The sequence below is a fragment of the Nicrophorus vespilloides genome, unplaced genomic scaffold (genome assembly GCF_001412225.1).
Source record: "Nicrophorus vespilloides isolate i.1.1-1 unplaced genomic scaffold, Nicve_v1.0, whole genome shotgun sequence".
NCBI lineage: Eukaryota > Metazoa > Arthropoda > Insecta > Coleoptera > Silphidae > Nicrophorus > Nicrophorus vespilloides.
In genome coordinates, this window is record NW_017097024.1 from 6356 (window position 1) to 27225 (window position 20870).

At 28.6% G+C, this 20870-nt stretch overlaps 1 protein-coding gene across 2 annotated transcripts in view; it reads left to right on the plus strand.

The window, feature by feature from the left end:
- The first annotated feature begins 2690 nt into the window (after positions 1 to 2690).
- The window catches only part of LOC108558720, a 21707-nt gene continuing 3527 nt past the window's right edge, over positions 2691 to 20870 (plus strand). The window contains exons 1-4 of one of the 2 annotated variants that reach the window (XM_017915714.1): positions 2691 to 2898; positions 18091 to 18449; positions 19022 to 19352; positions 19994 to 20296. In XM_017915714.1, the coding sequence (XP_017771203.1) occupies positions 18116 to 18449; positions 19022 to 19352; positions 19994 to 20296 (968 nt within the window). In that variant the 5' untranslated portion in view covers positions 2691 to 2898; positions 18091 to 18115. The remainder of the gene's footprint in view (positions 2899 to 18090; positions 18450 to 19021; positions 19353 to 19993; positions 20297 to 20870) is intronic. The other variant, XM_017915715.1, reaches the window with a different exon arrangement.

Sequence of the window (20870 nt, forward strand, 5' to 3'; positions counted from 1 at the left end):
GCCATTACAAACTTTATGAAATATCAGTATTATATTACAAAAAAACATAAATGTGATTTATATATTAACGTTACTTGTTTAAGTATTTATACAAAGTAAGTATTAAAAAGTTGTGCTTTTAAACCTCTTTGTTAATGTTAAGAAAAACAAATCCATAAAGTAAGTTCCAATTAAAAATTAATAATTTTTCTAAAAGTACTTTATGAAACAAGTAATTCTTCAAGCTTAGTGTACAAATTTTCCTTGATGGAAAATACGAAGTAAAAAATATAAATATCCACAAAATAAGTTCCAGTTGTATAATTGTTACTTGTCACGTATTAACTAGTATATTTGTGTATATCTCGTTATAAGTACTTATTTAAATACTTGTCAAACTAGTGTGTAGTGAAATATCCACAAAATAAGTTCCAATTACAAATGAGAATAATTTTATAGCAAATAATATTTGCTAAACTTTGAAAAAAAAAAAATGTTTTTTTACAAAATTGTTATAAATTTTCATTCTATACTTAAAGAATGTATAATGCAATAAATCAATGAACTCATGCATCTGTAATGCATACATTAACTGTTAAAGTTTTTTTTGCCAAAAAAAATGAGGTCAAATCAATTCATTTTATTAAAAGAAATTTTTATTGTTTTCATCATCAAAATTAATAAATTAATCAAATTCATGATGTTTCTATGTCTATTATTGTTTTCTAAATTTGTCACTTAAAAACAAAGATAAAAACAATGCTTTTCTCAGAAGCTAACACTAATTTAAAGAAATTAAAATTTCGCAAAAAAATACAAAATAATTGGAGTAAAATTCGTGAGAAATGTGACTCATGTATATGAAAAATTTGAAGAAAAAAAATACCAATTTTGTTTTGAGAAGGAAGAGAAAGTTGCGAATTCCATGCGAATTATATCATTGTAGTAGCATTCATGAAATTGATACAAAAGAGTTGATTTTGAATGGATGTGAAATCTCTCTATATTTAATTAATTACCGTTTCATGGTTAATTGGTGTTTCTATAAAGAGAAAATGTATGAATGAAATTGGAATGAAAACATTAAAACGTATACACTTCAATCGCATTTGATGAATAAATTCATTGATTTTACTCAAATCGTGTAGTTGATTTCGGATTTAGTATTATAATTGTATAATCTATTAATGGAACAACTTTTGTTACAATCAAACAAAACATTAAAAAATAACAGAATTGTGAAAACACAAAATAGGATTTTTTTCGATCAAAATAATGACAGTAAAAAAACGTTATATTTTGAATATTCTGTTCATGAAACTTGAGGGTTTTTTTCAGATTTCCATTCACAGTTTTCATGCGGTTTCAGTCTGCGCTTTCCACAAAGTGCTGAAAAGTTTATTGCATTTACGCGGATCGCCGGAGGGAACGGAAATCGGAAAATACGCTCAGACGTTTATGCAACGGGATGAGAGGATGACGACGCTGTTTCGTGCACAGAAAATACAAGTTTTCAACGTCGTTTTTCCCAGCTTTTCCTATATTGCAACACATGTGATCTTCATTTCACACATACGTATTTTGTACAAATTTTATTTGAAAAAATTATATTAATTTTTTTTCATAAGTCTAAATCATTAAAATAAATAGTGTACTTTATGTGTACACTTTGTTTACACATTTTTTCTTATAAGAATTGTTAAGTAAAAAGTAATTATTCACAAAAATATGGCAATTTTTCTAATTAAATTTCGGACTTTTTTTTGGACAATTTTTTAAATAATTTATTTAAAAAGTAACAAATCTATAATAATTTTAAGATATTTTATAATTACACTTTTGTTGCGCATTTTTTCATATAAAAATTGTTACGTTAAAATAATTATTGACTTAGATATGGCGATTTTTCAAATTTATTTTCTCATATTTTTTTTATCTCGAAAATATTTATCAAAAAATTATTATACTAATTACTATATAAGAAGTGGTCTTAAATTGCGCTTGTTTTGATATATTTACTGTTACGTAACCTTAATTTTTGACTGAGATATCACGAGTTTTCCAATTTATTTTACGTTTTCACGTTTCATTTAATTACTCGATAACTACGCATGTTAATTAGGTCATGAAATGTATATATTGAAGATAAAATTATTGCGTTTAAACAGTTTTAGGTATTCTTTAGAAAATTTTGTAGAATACTAACTTTTATATATTAACAAATACAAAGAAATGCTCATAAATTTGAATGAATAATCGTTTTCTAACTGTACCTAAATTATTAATAAAAAATCTGTATAATTAGAGAGAATTTTAATGTAAAAAGATGAAAAGAGAAGAAATCTGTTATATGCTTATGAAGATGAGGATTTGTATCGTTTTAATGAACGCAATTTGGTAAAAGTAGTTTCACCAACAGAATTCGGTTTTCCCCAAGAAGTGCCACTTTTTAAATATTTCTTTAACTAAGTTTAATCCTATATAAAAAAAATTCGTGATTTGTTGTTGTTTGTTGTTGGTATTTTTTTTTCGCATATTCGGTTCGCATCGGAAGGTCTCTTCGGCCACCTTCACATGTGTCTGGTGGGCAGCGTCTTCGTTGCGGTCGAGTGACCTCGTGGCCTGGATTCCTCTTCGCGGCCACCTCAAGTTCGCCTACCGTCTTCACTCGTTCGTTGCACGTGCCACAAACTGAATCTACCTCTCGAACGAAAAGCACCCAAAGAACTACACACTACTTCTACTATACAATTCTCGTGCTCACCAACATTCTTTACCAATTTTGTTTCTCTCTACCTTTTTTTATTTACACAGTGAAGTGATTGATTTGTACAAAAAAACAAAACGTGACTGGTACTGATTTTCGAAGATCAGAAGGAAGAAATTGTCTAAGGAGTTTTGGATTACAAACACTGAAAGGTAAGACCAAAAAAAAAAACAATGTACATCTACTTAATACTAATATGTTCAATAAGATTTAACTAATGATAAGTTTAAAAGAAATTTCATTGATGAATTAAGAGATTGAAGCAATAATAAAATTAAAACTTAGGTCAAATTCATACAAATTTTCTTCGTTTTTTTTACTATTTTTTTTGTATTAATTAAACATCTTAGCTGATAAGAAGTTTAATTTATAGAAGGAAGTAGTTTGTGAGAAAATGGGTGATTATAATGAGGTGAAGGTTGGATCGAGCAAAGCATCCCAGATAAATGTGTAAATTACACGGTTATACACCATTGAAACCGGTTTAAATTTAAACTGGAATCGATTACCTGGAATACATAAGTGCACTTGCTTTAACTATATTACTATCATTACTATAAGTGTCCTGAAGTCCAATTTCAGTTCGAAACTAAAGATTTGCAATCATAATTACCAAATCATTTTATGTTGCAAAAATTTACTATATACATTTATATAAATTTTGTCATTATTATTGTTTTGTTGTAAAGAATTCATAGCTTTTCAAATAATTATTTATTAATAACGAACAGTTTTTTTAAATAATAAATTATGTTTCTTAAAATCTAATTTATTAAAAAAATTATTAAAAATTATTAAAAAATGTATGTTAAAGTTAAAATTTTTAATTATTTTTTTTCATATTAATATCATTCATAAAACTTGTGTTTTTAATATGAGTAATTATATATTGAATAATTGTTTGATACAAATAAGACAGTTTTAGGTCAAGTGTAGGATGTTGTAGGTCTGTGAATGAGAATTCAATGAAGTTGTGTTGTATTTTGTAAAGGAAATATAGACAGGAAATTGAGAATTATCCCAAGTTATTCGAAAATTGTGTTAAATGTGGTTAGAAGCGTTTCCGTCTTAAGAGACGTTGCGAGGCTTTTATCCAATAACTTAACTGGAAAATACTTTTGTACGTGAATCGACGCTCACTTTGTGTTTCCCATAAACTTGTGATTGCCTTTACAATGGTTTCAACCTAAAACTTCTCAGTGTAAACTTTCTTAGTAATTTCGTTTGGAAAATGCTTTTACGTGTAATAATCTTGTTATTTTCTACTGTTAAATTATATAAATCTTACATAGCTTTTTAATATAATTTTATATAGAATTATTTATTTCTTGAATTAGAAGTAATAAAAAAATAAGAATTTTGTTTATAATTTCTAATTAGAAAATAATGCGAAACACTTTAAAATTTGGAAAAATCAATAAAACAAAATTTGTTAAAATCTCATAAGAAAAGTGTGTGAAAATTGTAAAATATTAAAGAAATTTTGGATATTATTCAATCAATGTTTGTTCAATGAATCTCATGAATTTTCTTGTAAATATTCTTAAAAAATGAAAATTTAGAAATAAAAATAGAAGTGGAAAAGAAAACAATACAAAATATATTAAAATGTCAAATAACAATTATGAATTGTGGAAAAAAATCCTAAAGATATTTCTTGTAAGTTGTAAAAAAAAATGGAATTGAAATAAAACGGAAGTGGAAATTATGTAATTATCGCGTCGTGTCGTTAAATAATGACACAATTACGTCTCGTTTAATGATCTCGACTTCAACCATACACATAGAATGCAATTGTGTCTTGTTATTGTTTTAATTGCGGAAAACCCAGTTTCGCATCTGAGCCAATTTCTTTCCTCTCTCAGTCGTTAATTCGGTTTTCGAGGGCGTCGTAATATATAAATAACGTTCGCACTTTTACGTATTCTTCGACTTCGTCCTTGATGTTTCCGCATACCGCAGTTTCTCATTTACATCGAATGTAGTGAAGTAGAGATGTGAAAAGAAGATATAATTAAAACGAGACTTGAATATTGGATTGAGGATAGAATTGAAGAAAGAACTGAAGAGAGATTTGAAAAGAGAATTGAAAAAATAATTGAAGAGATTAGTGAAGGGAGAATAGAAGAGATAATTGAAGATAGAAATGAAGAAAGAATTTAAAAGATAATTGAAGACAGAATTTAACAGATAATTCAAGAGATAATTCAAGAGATGATTGAAGAAAGAATTGAGGAGAGATTTGAAAAGAGAATTGAAGAGATAAGTGAAGAGAGAATAGAAGAAAGCATTGAAGAATGAATTCAAAAGATAGGTGAAGAAAGAATTAGAGAGAGGATTGAATAGATAATTCAAGAGCGAATTTAACAGAGAATTCAAGAGATTATAGAAGAAATAATTGAAAAGAGGATTGAAGAAAGAATTGACGAGAGATTTGAGAGAGAATTAAACTGATATTTGAAGGGAGAATTGAAAAGAAAATTGAAGAAATAATTGAATAAAAAATTGAAGAAAGAATAGAAGAAATAATTGAAAATATAATTGGTGATAGAATTGAAGAGAGGATTGAAGAGTGAATTTAAGAAAGAATTGAAAAGAGATTTTAAGAGAGAATTGAAGGGAGAATTGAAGATAAGTTTGAAGAGAGAATTGAAGAAATAATTGAAGATATAATTGGTCTTCAATTCTATAAGAGTGAATTCAAGAAAGAATTGAAAAGATAGGTGAAAAACGAATTGGAGAGAGGATTGAAAAGATAATTCAAGAAAGAATTTAACAGAGAATTTAAGAGATTATAGAAGAAATAATTGAAAAGAGGATTGACAAAAGAATTGACGAGAGATTTGAGAGAGAATTCAACTGATATTTGAAGAGATTATTGAAGATAGAATTGAAGAGAACATTGAACAAGTAATTGAAGAGAGATTTTAAAAGATAATTGAAGAGAGGATTGAAAAGATAATTCAAGAGAGAATTGAACAGATAATTCAAGAGATAATAAAGGGATAATTGAAGAGAGGATTGAAGAATGAATTGAAGAGAAAATTGAGAGAATTAACAAACAATTTGAAGAAAGAATAGAAGAGATAATTGAAGAGTGGATTGTAAAGATAATTCAAGAGAGAATTGAACAGAGAATTCTAGAAATAATAGAAGAGATAATTGACAAGAGAATTGATGATAGAAATGAAAAGAGAATTGAAGAGATGATTGAAGAGATATTTGAACAGATAATTGAAGGGAGAATTGAAGAGAAGATTGAAGAGAGAATTGAAGAAATAATTGAATAGAGAATTATAGAGAGAATAGAAGAAATCATTGAAGAGAGAATTGAGAATATAATTCAAGAGAGAATTGAACAGAGAATTCAAGAGATAATTGAAGAGAGGATTGAAGAGAGAATTGAAATACATTCTTAATTTCTTTCTCAATGTCTCTCTTCAAAGAGTTGGAGAAATAATTGAAGAGCAAACTGAAGAGTTATATAAAAAAGAAATAAATTTTTCATTTTTTTCTCACGTCCAAGAGATGGAGAAAGAATTGAAGAGAAAAATGAAGAGATAATTGAAATTAAATGAAGTATTAGAGAATTGAAAAGATAATTGAAGAAAGAATTGAAAGAGAAAATTGAAGACAGAAATGAAGGAATGAGAATAACACCTTCACACATTTTGTCAATGAGGGCCTGTAAATTGGAAAGTTAAACACGACAGTTTATTGAGAAATTTCTATTCAAACAATTTACGCAAATAAAGAGCTATTCCATTTATGTTTGACTTTTGTTTGGATGGATGAACGCAAAATCCGGTCCATTTCAATTAGCGTTTCATCGATTATTGCATATGAGAGAGTGTTTGAACTAATATATCAAAAGCTTTTCGAAACATGTTCGAGCAATAATCAACAACATTATTGAATGCGTTTCCAATGTTCGGAGAAAATTAATTACATTCAAATGTAAATTAATTTGTAATTAAACGCAAATGTTTACTATTGTCTAAAAAATACACTAATTGATTTATATACCAAAATTCATTATTTTTCTTTAAATATAAGTGAAAAAAATAAGATTTTTAACGTTAATTTGTATTTAATTTGACTGTTAAATCAATAAGCTACATAAAAATAACAAAATTAAAAATATTTTTTTGTTTCGCCAATAGATGGCGTTTTGATAGAATCGTTTAAATCTTATAGAAAATCATCCAAAATTGTTTCTAAACGAATATTCTAAATAACATAACGTTCTAGTACAAAAAAATAGTAAATATTATCCATATTTTAATGAAAGAAATTAGTAAAGTTGTCTTGAAAAACAACTTCAAGAAAAAGTTTTTTTAAAAATAATATTTTCTCATATTTTCTTTAATAAATTTACATTACTTAATGTATTTAGAGATTAAAACACTAATTTTGGGTACAAATATGAATGCAAATTGGGAATTACATTAATATTCAATTAACGCGTTAATTACGTAAATCGATTGAACCCATTACGCAAATCACAAATACCGAACAGTCATCTACCAAACAATCAATCGAGTGTTCATCTAATTTGCGTATGCAAATAATGAAGTAATTTTCATTAAACTAAATAAAATTTAACAAATTTCGTACTTAAATTTTAGAAAATGTGAAAATTAAAAAAAAAACTTTTTAATTGAATAATTTTGGTAAAATTTTCAAAGAATTAAATAATTTATTTTATGAACTAACAAAAATTGAATTGTTTTATTTACATTCAAACTGTTTCAATTTATGTGTTTCATTGAATATCATAAATAATTTAAAGTAAAACTAGATCAATAAACGCATCTCTCGTTTCAACAGAAGCATAAACTTTCCCAGATTAATCTACAACATGTTGTTGTTATTTTTGTTATTACTTGCGTTTCATCATCTTTCCCATTCGTACATTATACATGCATTAAACTTTCATAAATCTTTCCTAATCTTGCATATCTAATGGACAAATCTGAATAAATCTCGAGTTTTTACAGAGAAATAAAATGCGTACACATTCCATGATAAATCTAAAGTTTCCATCTGATGTAAAGATGATGATGATGGGATAGAAAAAAGGGCAAACGAAACTTTCACCGTTTTCGTCTGTTACGTAATGGTTTTCAGCGTGAGATTTAAAGAGCAATTTAAATATTTAACCGAGTCGAAGTTGCATTTACATTCATTTCAATGGAATTAGGATCGATTTTTTAAATATATGTAATTTAAATTAATTAAAATTCTCGGAACTTTTGATTGAAATAAATTAGAAATTTTGTTTAAATGTAAATTTTAAACTAATTTAAGTCAATTTTTATTCTTGGGAATTTCTTCTATAAAATAGGCTCAAGAAACATACAGTTTTTACAACAAACTTTTTCAGTTATTATGAAGAAATTCGTAACATATGTTGTTTTTCTTTACTATAAAAAAAACTGTGGATTTTACGTACAAATTTAACACGTTTTACCGTTGTTCAAAAAATGCTGTTTATATATGACCTCGTAAGACCAAAAGAACACACGGATATCATTTTTGTCCATTCATTTTGCACACTGTATGTTTTGTTTGTTTTATAAAATGTTTTATTAAAGTATGCACCGTTCTTTTTTTGAGCATACATTTTCCATTTGGTTTTTCCTCATTGCAGGAAAAATGAAATATTCATGCACACAAATATATAAAAAAGAAGAGGAGAAAACTGTGCGCAAACTGCAAAACCACAAACACAACATTGCGAATGAATAAAAGCCACACAGTGATATCCGTTTTCCACTCGTGGAAATAAGTTTTTCCTGTATTTTAAATGAACATTTACCAACATTAAAAAAAATAGTTTCCCATATTTTCATGAAAATTTCTATTGGAATAATAATAATAATTCAAAATAACGTCAATAGATGTAATTTACAACAAAATCATATTTTCATTGACTTCTATATAAATTATTCAATTCATATTGAAATATTGTAGTTCCTGAAACCTTGATGTTCTTTGCTTGTTAAATTTGACAGCTTGTCAAACGCAAAATGACATTGTTTAAATTAGAGGTTGAGTAAACATTTTCATGGGTAGATTAAGATTTCAATATATAATTATGTATTAATCACTTTGCAAACAAGCGGCGGATATATCCGCCACCTATCAATTACATTGCCACCACAGTATCATCAAATCTTAGTTCTGACTGAATCTCTAGTCTTCTTCAGGTGGAGCCTCAAAGGCTTTGATATTAGTTCTGTAGATTCGATTTCTTATAAAATGCCATTAAAAACTGAAGCAATTGAAAATTGTGTTTTTCTTAGCACCACCTATGTTCAGATTCGTAAAACTTCTAACTTTATTAGTTCTCACAGATTGTTTTTGTATCATCTAATAAAATGCTCGTTGTCCCTTGTTGCATTACGTAAGTTCTAAATGAGAAATATATAAAAGAAAAATCTATGTAAAAAAAAAGTGGAAAGGTTTCGTCTCTTCAATTTTCTTTTGTCCTCGGTAGAAACTGCGTCAGAGATGCAATAAAAACATTACTTAATCTCGTCAGCGGCCACTGGGACCGAGATAATAGAAGACTGCGAAGAGACATGAGAAAATAAATAAGAATACGGGGAACGGCGACCGCTTTAATTTCACTCCGATGCACGTTTCATCCAAGATTTTTATTTCCAAGCTCATCCAAGACACTTCGGATTCGCATTTCTCTAAGCTACACTTAATTAATCCAATTATATATAAAAAAAAAGAGACAACTCTAAGTTCAATTTAGTATTAGCAGTGATACATATGTTGGTTATTATGTACATTTACTAGTTAATGTAAATAAATACCGTTCATGTAGAAGAAGTAAGTTTCTTAACTCGTTTCTTCTTTAATTACATCATGTGTAGTGGAAATAAACAAATTTTATTGAAACGCCATCTTTTGCTGAAACATAAAACTAAGTAACTTTTTTTAATCAACCTCTAGAAACATAAACATTTTGTTTACTTATGTATTTTTTCTAATTTTGTTTAAAACAATTGTTGAAATGTCTATTTCGAATTGGAAGTGCCAATTTGTATGACATATTGCGGTTGGCTTGAACTTCGTTCGACGACAGCAGCAAATGTTCACTTTATTGCATTGTGTGTGAGCACCGAAATGGAAGCACTAATGTCGCATTTGTAAACATGCAAAACGCGCCGTTTCGGGGGGTGGCGTCGCGACGCTCTGGGAATATCGCCGTCTTTGCACGCGAAACGCAAACAGTCATCGTTCATCATCTTAACATCCCTATATTCCGATTAAATTATCGTCAAAAATTTTAAAGCTGAACACACCGTAAACAAAATTTCACCAAAACAATTTAATTACTTATTAAAGCAATCAACTATTATTTATTGTAATTAAAACAATAATATTTTAGTGATTTAATTAGTATAATCTGGAAGTTAATTTTCTACATCAATAGATGGCGTATTTGTTTGACAGCTGTCATTTGCCATCTGTCACTTGTCAAATATGATATTAATGGTTAAGAAACCAACGATTGATCTTAAGCAATGCATTAAATTGTTGGTAATCTGAAGTAAACGATGAAGCAGTCTTGTTGTATATCTTATATAACCAGGTTTGTGTCACGCGTATTTGGAGCACGAGAGAACTTCGCATACATTAGTGGCATTGGTAGCCTCGGTGCAGTGCAGAAGGCAATAAAAATAAATTCCAATTAGCATGGTGGAAACTTTCATTAACGCTTTCCGACCGACGATAAACAATACTTATTTCTGTGCATGCCAAAAACTGGAAGTGAAACAGTAACAACAACAACAACAAAAAAAAGGAAGAGAAGTAGAGGTAAGGAACGAAGTGCAAAACTGGACTAATGCAACGTTATCGCACGCTGAAGACATAAATGTTACCGGTAATTCGAACACCAAAGTTCAATGCATACGTTATTCTATTTTTATTTTTACATTTTGTTTTTATTCCTTCGAGGAAACACGCAGAAGTTGTATTTCATTTGTAGAGAACGTGACTTTAATAGCTGAACGCCTTTTAAGTATAGTTATAGGACTGGAAGAAATCCAATCCAATTTATTTGCAAATCTTGTTCAAAGTGAACATAAATTTCATACTTTTTTTGTTATAAACTTATTAAATTTCTTTAACTCAATTTCATTCTCCATTTGATGATAGATGACAACTTAACACCTATCACAAATTGACATCTGGCATCTGTCAAAACGAGATTACCTAATGGTAAAATATAAATTTTAATTATTTTCCATTTTAATTACAAATATTTTATTAAAGCAGGACACCAGAATTATGTTAATTGTCATTCGACGATAGTTGAAGTGTTTGAGAAATTGACATCTGACATCTGTCATAGCTTGACATCTGTCAAAGATTTCTTTCTTTCTTTAAATAGTTTGCAATTCGTGTGAACGATACAACAGTTTCATTTATGTTTATTTCATTATTTCACACTTTTTATCAATAAACTAAGTAAAATTATGAATTATGTTGTTTGTTTCTCGACGATAGTTGACATTTCTAACGACTTGACATCTGACACCTATCATAGATTGACATCTGTCAAAGATTGATTTTATAATGATAAACTATAAATGACAGTCATTTCCTTAAATAATTCATAATTGGAATCTATATATTTAATTATTATCCACTTTTTATCATTAAACTAATTAAAATTACAAATATTTATTTTAATTAAAGTGCGTATTTAACAACTTGATATCTGTCAATTATTGACATCTGACATCTGTCAAAGATTGATACAGGAAATCTAAATTGTGTTGATTGTCACTCGACTATAGTTGACGTATTTGACAACTTGACATCTGTCATTATTTGACATCTGACACCTGTCACAACATCTGATATATATAAATGCTGATCTGATTATAAAATCAGTTACATAATAATACTGAAACATTGTACGTATCATGAATTATAAATTGTTGCAAATTAATAATTAAATTTCGAAAATTGTAATACAATTAAAAAGTCGCTCTAAATTAAATTACAATTGTTTGAAGCGAATTCTGTGTGGACGTGGGTGTCGCAGTTACATGGATTTAAAGTAAAACCGTGTGTTTGTGCGTGGAAATTATTTATTCAGGAAAAGCGGAAACGAGAAAGGGATCAAAGTAGTCGTAGTAGTAACACATCAAAAAGGGTATAAAATCTGCGGAAATCCGTACGTTTTAATGCACGACCATAGTTCCTCGTTCCGGGGGAAAACGCGAGGAAAATAATGAATCATTTTCCCCCCATGCGAAAACTTTTCCACCGAATGCACCACGTTATTTGTGGACAAAATGAAAATCGATGCGACGCGGAAGTTATTTAACTGGGCCAAAAATAAATTGCAAGAACTTGTTGCACCTAATTCACTGTATAAAACGTGTTTTTTTTTTTGTAATTATTTTTAATACGTTATAAAGGAAAAGTTTTACTTAGTACAAAATGCATAATTAGTTGGCGAAAATAGAGGAGTTTGCTTGTGTGCAATTAATTTACATGCAAATTATTTTTGCGTTTAATATTTTACATAATTAATTAAATATTTATTTACTCATTAATTTTATTCATTTTTTTAATGAACATCGCGTGAGAAAGTATTTAAAAAGTACGTGAATTCATAAAGTTTTATTTGTATTTTTCTTCTTTCTATCTAGATCGAAAGTAGCAACAACTCAGTGAATACAAATTACATGAGTAAACACACTTAAGAAAAAAACATATTTTTTTGTATAATAACTTTTTTTTGTTAATAGGTGTACAAATTAGTTTGCAAAATGTAATTAGAATTTAATTAATTAAAAGTACATCAAAAAAATCCATATTTATAATTCAAATTTCTAATTGAAAAATACAAATCTTTTTACATTTTTTACTTAAATAGAAAACATATTTCCTTAATATAAAGGTAAAAACAATAAAATTTCTTTATATTTTTATTATTATAAAATTTAGATTTAAAAAGATCAAATTGACCTTTAGTAGCAGTTAAGTTAACTAAATATACAGAAAGATATATTTTGTTAGTAAGAGTACAAATTACTTTACTAAACGTAATTAGAATTTAATTAATTAAAAGTACATCGAAAAAATCCATATTTATAATTCTAATTTCGAATTAAAAAATATAACACTTTTGACATTTTTGTAATAAAAAAAAAACAATTGTTACTTAAACAGAAAACATTTTTCCTTAATATAAAGACAAAAACAATAAAATTTGTTTATATTTTCATTATTATAAAATTTAGATTTAAAAACGTCAAATTGACCTTTTGTAGTTGTTACGATAAATAAATATACAAAAAGATATATCTTGTTAGTAAGAGTACAAATTACTTTACTAAACATAATTATTTAATTAATTTAATTAATAAACTCTAAATTAAAAAATACAACTTTCTGAAATTGATATTTTCGTATAAAATTTCAAATTATTTTGTACAAAAATCTATAAAATTAATTGAAAATGTATCATATTTCATTAAATTAATAAAATTTTTTATATTTCATTATTATAAACTGATATAAAATTGAATAATTTTTTTTCTAAATATTTGATTTTTTTTTCTATTTACATAAATTTTATAATATTTTCATTACAACTTTTCAATTATGTATTTTTAACATTAGCTTTAAAGAAACACATACATTTTTTAACAATAACTAAGAATAATAATATAGAAAGATATATTTTATTAGATTTTTTATTGAATTTTATTTGATGGAAAAAGGAAACAATATCTATATTTCCTTCCTTTTGCTTCATTTTGTTTTATTGTATTTTCCTTTTTCCTGTATGTATATAAGCCTTGTATCCTTTATACACAATCGCCGATCTGAACTACATTTCCTCGATCTGATCAAAAGGACTTTTGATGTATGTAATAGGATATAACATTTTTTTTTTTCGAATTTCCTTCCTGAAAGGTTTCGAAACAAAAAAAATCTTTCAAACCAAGCAAAGGATAAAAAAAAACGTATATTGCTTATTGATTTTATCACCCATTATAAACATTGCTTAACTTTCATTTATTATTGTAGTCAATATTCAGTATAATCACAAATGTATTTGTGGTTCTAAATTATATGCTTAGATATACACGTAATTCAGTGTATACTAAAAACGATTTGTGGATGGAGTTTGTGAACTTCCACGCAGTTTCGCTTACCGAAGCTCTTCAGTATCTACGCATTTCATTGCTGTGTATGCAAAGATTGTAATTTCCTTTTATGTGAATTGTATATGTATGTACATTCTCTGTGTACTTTTCTTTTGCTCTTTCTGGCGAATTTTGGTGTCTAGACAGAATTAATACCACCTATTTTCACTTTGTCCTTTCATTTCGAAATGTTTACTGATTTATTTACAATTCAATTCACTTCGGTGATATGAATATTTTTTGATATGCAAATCTATAGGATTTAAATAAATAAAATACATTTGATCACTCAAATAAATACGTTTAATAATGAATGGATTTCAAAGGATTAATATTTCACAAAACTGTGTCCAATTTATTCTAAGTTATTTTTGTGTGTGTAAAAGTTACTAAATGAAAAACGTGAATAATTATAGATAAAATAATTAGTTTAATTAGTTAGATTTATCAATAAATTTCAATTGATTTGAAAAACTTATTGTAATTTTTCACGTTTAAATATAGGTTGGTCATGAAAGTGATTTGCTTTTGTCCGAAGAGAGTACAATAAGTCAACGATGAAGGATGCTTTTTCTCGTTGAAATCGATGTCCGAATCACTCGAATCACGTGCATCTTCGAAGTAGGTTGAGCGATCTGATACTCTTCCTATCGTCGTGTAAAACATAGATTAATAACGTGGCGACCTTTGTGTTCCCATTATATTTAATTTGCTTTTTTCTCCTCTTCAGCACAGAAAAAAGAACAACAACAAAAAAAAAAAGTGATTGGTCGTGTATTTATTCCCCTATCAAATTACACGGTTTTTCGCACCGTTCCCTAGGGAAGTCACCTGTTCTAATCCCTTACGTAACTATTTTCCTCGTCCGTGATTTACGATGTACTGCAAAAAACAAGAAAGAGAAGCAGAAAAAAACGTGTTAACACGCTCGCAATTCGTTTGGCCAAAGACCTTAATTATTTTCGTGCAAACAAGTCGAAGACGTTTCGGTTTTCCATCCGTTAAAGGAAGGCGAAAGTTATATAAGAAATGGTGGTAGGGGTCAGCTGTATAGTCGATCTGGGTTAGCCGTAACATCGAGAACAGTTTTACCACTACTCGACCTTAAAATGCAAATCCTTCCGCCCGGTTTTCGGACTCTCGACCCACTAATAAAAACTAAATATTGAGTTTTGCATTGCTTTCAAGTTCATCGAACGTGTTTATATACTGTTAACCAATCAAGAGAATCATATTAATTTATTTTAATTTACGTTCTTCGAGAAAATTGTATACAAAATCACTATTTTTTTATATTTAGTTAAGTCTCTTTTCGTCTGCAGTTTACTTCAAAGTCCTTGCATAATATGATTTCAAACAGTCCGGGATATTGGCAATAATCCGCACTGTTCGAGGTATTACTGTATTTGTTTTACATTCTTTGGGAAAATTTGTATAAAAAATCACTATTTTTTTATATTCAGTCAAGTCTCTTTTCGTCTGCAGTTTACTTAAAAGTCCTCGGTTAGTGCGGTTTCGAACAGTCCAGGATATTGGCAATTACCCGCACTCTACGAGAAGTATTGCTGTATTTATTTTACATTCTTTGAGAATATTGTATATAAAATCATTTACAATTTTTTTCAAAATATTTCATATAATAACAAAATTATTATTATATCGAAAATTATAAAACTTTTTTTTATTATTTTTTTGTTACATCATAATGTGTCTTCAAATGCGCATCTTTTGATATAACAATCAGTAAGTAATGTTAATTAATGACTGAGATTTAGTAAGTTTTCAAAATAAGTTTTATTTATAAATTATTCATAAAAATTTAAAAAATTATTTAAATAAACTTAAAAGTTTTCATAATTTTTACAATTGCATAAGAAAGCATCTTCAATTCGAAGTGTTTTGATATAATAATTGTTTATTAATATTAATTAATTACTGAGTTATGACGATGTTGTAATTATTTTTAATACCTTTACGTTATATTTAATTACTCAATAACCTCTTACCCGAATTAGATTATCCACTATCACTATTTTTTTATATTCAGTCAAGTCTCTTTTTGTCTGAAGTTTACTCAAAAGTCCTCGGTTAGTGCGGTTTCGAACAGTCTGGGATACTAGCAATTACCCGCACTGTGTGAAAGTCTTGCTGTATATAGTTTAAATTTGAGAAAATTTTATATAAAATCACAATTTTTTATAAATTAATTTACATTATTTTTCAAAATTTTTCATTTTTTTTGTTATTATATCGAAAATTATAAAACTTTTTAAATTATTTTCTGATTACATCATAATGTGTCTTCAAATGCGCATCTTTTGATATAACAATCATTAAGTAATGTTAATTAATGACTGAGATTTAGTAATTTTTCAAAATCAATTTTATTTATAAATTATTCATATAAATTTAAAAAATTATTTCAATAATCTTGAAAGTTTTCATAATATTTACAATTGCATAAGAAAGCGTCTTCAATTCGAAGTGTATTGATATATTAATTGTTTAGTAATATTAATTAGTTACTGAGTTATGACGATTTTTGTAATTATTTTTAATACCTTTACGTTTTATTTAATTACTCAATAACCACTTTCCAGAATTAGAAAAAAGTAGTGCCTTTTCAACCAAATTTCAGATTATTGTCGTTCTTGTACTATGAGCTGTCAAAGATATATAATTTTCACTTTTTGTCTAATTACTCAATTTTTATTATAAAATGGATAAAAAATACTTCAATTAAATGCATTATCCATATTTTAATGATTAAGTATGTAATAAATCATATTTCGAATAACAACTGAAAAACAGTAAACAATAACACACTTTATATTATTAATTGCATGTACAAAAAGGAATTCAATTTAATCTCGGAATGGAAAAATTGTACCGCCTAGTTTATATCGAGACAAAATAAATGGTTTTCCTTTTGTGCCATGCATTTCCATCGATTATTTTGTATCGTTCAATGCGGAATGCAGTTTTGCCACGTACACGTTTTTTGGGGTCGCACCTCGCGTCGTTCCAATAATCCAATTCGGGGACTTTCAATTTTGATGCATTTCGCACGTGCAGTGCATCCAAATCGGATCCAACTTGCCTATAATTTCACCCACACAAACATTTACTTCCTTCCTCCACTTATATTTTATTCGTTTCCAAGTGCTTTTCACAATCTCAAACCGAATACAAGTTTCAGTACAATTCCCACAACAAAACACAATTTCATTTACGATAAGTACAAATTAGGTGATTTCTTTTATTACACAATAATCGATTGATACAATACAATACAATATACAAGTTTGTAAAGCAATGTTTTGACATATTTCACACATTTTCTTAAATATATTATGAAGTTATGTCAATTCTAAATTTTGCAGTTATTAATTATAATTATTAAATATCTAGTATAAAAGAAAACATAGAAACGATGGAAACTCCGTTTTTGAAAACTGTCATAAAAGAAGCGTTACTATTTAAATTTACCGCCATTTTGCTACTGTTTAGGTTATGACAATTTTCATTCAATACTTATGTACTAAATAATATCCATTTATGTTACAAAAAATTCAAAAGATATGAATTGAATATTAGTAAAGTTATTAAGAAAAAAAAATAAACTCTTTGATTGTCAATAAAGTTCTATAAGTAATACATCCTATTAGATTTTGTTAAATGAAGCTTGCTAACCAATCCAGGCATGTTTAATTCATAAGATCCTTAAAGGAAGAAGCTTAGTTTCCAAATTCCCATATCTTAATACTGTAGAAAACTTTTCAGATCAATACTTCGAAGAGATGAATGAATTGTAAAGATTCTCGCGAATGGAAAATCCGCGTTATTAATGTGATGATGCGGAAATGATGAATCGGATCTCGTTGATTGTAATTGCGATCGATTAATCATTTGCAGCAATAACGATTTGTATTAACGCGTCCAACAATATTAGAATTCGTCCACGAATTAATAAGCAAAAACGGTCGATGCGTCCTCAAACCGAGCGCATAAATCGCAGACGCCCAAAGCAAATTGCCATCCCACCAGAATCCAATTTAGGAACTCGGTCTGATTTACTTCGACTCTTCGTCTTGTCACCACACGAATTAACGTTTTTTTTACCGTTTCTATTCTTTTTTTTTGTTGCAGAATATTATGGAATGCTGACAGAATAATGGAACAATGGAAACGTCGAAAAGGCCAAGCGGTTGCCCTGCTGCTACTGGTTGCTATGGTTTCTCAGGTGGAAAGCTGTGGTTCAGTTGAAGGGTTGTCAGGGGTGGATAAGCAGTTGGCGAAGTACGTGGATGGCATCTTCAGCGCGGATAGTGTGGATGTGATGCCTGGTGTCGGGATTGAAAGAGTTAGGAATGGGACAGAGGAGGAGAATTGTTCTGAAGCGAAGAGTTTGGCATCAGTGGAGGACTACTTCTACAATAAATGGAACGACTTCAGCAAAAACCACGTCGTTTCAGTGAACATTCCAGAAACAGCCAGATTCCTGAAAAGTGAGTAATGCACACCAAGCACTGAAGTCCAAATATCGTACGCAAAGCTAAAAAAAAATAATACATTTTTCACCGAGAGATGGCGCCACCATTGAATTATTTTAAATCAATCATAACTCTTCTTCAAGTATAGAAATTTATATTTATGTAACATTAATTGTAGAAGTATTAGTTTTTTTTGTCTTTGCAATCGATTATGGGATTAAAAAAGAATAATCACTGATCATCATTAAAAATCATCAATTTCATCAGAAAAGTGAGTTATTTTAAATCCATAGCATGTCTTAAATACAAGCACTTAAGCCCATAAACCGCACGCAAAGCTATGAAATCAAATTTCGATTTGTCACCAATAGATGGCGTTTTGATTGTAATACATCATTTTCATCATAAATTGGCTCACATTTTTTGTGATTTTTCTCATTTCATTGCCTCATTTAGCTTAAAATGAATAAAATTGCTATTATACAAAAGCTTTATTTTACGTAAAAAAAATAAGATGTGGTTTTGCGTTTGGTTTTTTTTGGTGCTGGAAAACAATAAGCACACTGAAACTGTGTTTTTTGTTTTAGTAGGTACTGGTAAAAGCTCATTTCTGGCCGGTTTCGGTATGGGTTTTCTAGCGTTCGCATTGAAGAAACTGCTGCTGCCCGTGTTCATCGGTGCACAACTGGTGAAGTCCGTGTTGATCGCGATGTTCCTGCCATCGATCCTCGGAAGTCTAGGTAAAATCGTCGGAAAAGGTCTGTCAACGTTCTCAGGGTTCTCCGGGTCCTCGGCGGGATTAGGAGGCGCCGGCGCCAATCAACAAGTTGAGGATTTCGAGTTCAAAGACACCGGACCCTATAATAACGACGTCGCTGAGACTACGAATACGGAAACACCACAGCAGGCTATGAACAGGTATAATCGTATAGGAGTTTTTGGATAGGTTTAATCTTCGTATTCAGCCAGATAGTTTTTTTTTTTTTGGATTCAGTAAATTTTAGGAAATGATGATTCTAATACTTCATCTACATTTAGATGTATTTGAGATAGGTTTAATCTTCAGATCAGATTTTGTCTTAATACCTTAATTTAAATTTCATATAATCACTTCAGATAAACAATTAGATAATTATTGTGATCATTTACTGTTTGAATACCTTTTTTTACTTCTTCAGATAATCATATTCATTACACAACATGATTGAGGAAACATTTCCTCCATTCAATTCCTTTTGTACTAAAAGGATAATTGCCTTTCATTATTGCACTAATTCACGCAACGTGAAAGTGTATTTCCATCCAATTCACAGATGGACTTGATAATCAAGACAATCACCTTTATACTACTTACATCACCTATTTAACATTCTTTGTAATACAAATGTTAACGTCAATCAAACTTGAATAAGTCATTTAAAAACTTCGCGTTTTTCTTCATATGTAAGCAATTGTTTCCATTTCAGATGAAGAATATTTTTTGTTCAATTACATTTAATTTGCTGGTTTCTTCGTTAGTAATGAAAGGAATTGATAATTAATTAAATTATTTTTTTTAGGTTGAGCTTTGAGCATGCTAGGAATCCGTTCCAAGGAAACGAGAATTATTACTACAAACATTCGAATAAGAAGACGGATTACAAGGTGTTCCACAAGATACCATCCTCGTCGATGCTCTTGACCACCTACGATCCATTCTACAGTCCTCTTCTCTCCCGTCTGGACTCTGTATTCCAGCAGCTAGGATTAGGGTCGAAGGGCGCCGATACCGAAAAGTGTAGGGAGCGACTAGTCTGCATGATGTACGCAAATCCTGCGAAATACGCGCCCTACAGTAACCTAGTCTCGGCACAATTGAGCAGGTAATAAAAATATTCATCAATACTTCAATCTTCATTGTCAAAGCTTCAAAAATCTTCATAGAACGTTCAATCCATCTTCATAATCAATAGTTCAAACATCTACATAAATTCTTTAATTTTCATAATTAAAGTTTCTTACATCTTCATGAAAACTTCAATATTCATAGTGGAAACATGAAACATCTTCATCAAAACTTCAAATAACATCAAGAATACTTCAAACACCTTCATAATCAATACTTCAAACATCTGCATCAAAACTTCGATATTCATAATGAAACCTTGAAACATCTTCATCAAAACTTGAAACAACATCAAGAATACTTCAAACATCTTCATAGAGAGTTCAATCCTCATGAAAACTTCAATCTTCATAATCAATACTTTTTATAATTAAAGTTCCTTACATCTTCATGAAAACTTCAATATACATAATTAAAACATGACACATCCTCATCAAAACTTCAAACAACATAATGAATACTTCAAACATCTGCTTCAATTTTCATAATTAAAGCTTCAAACATCTTCATCAAAACTTCATGAAGGAAACATGAAATATCCTCATCAAAAC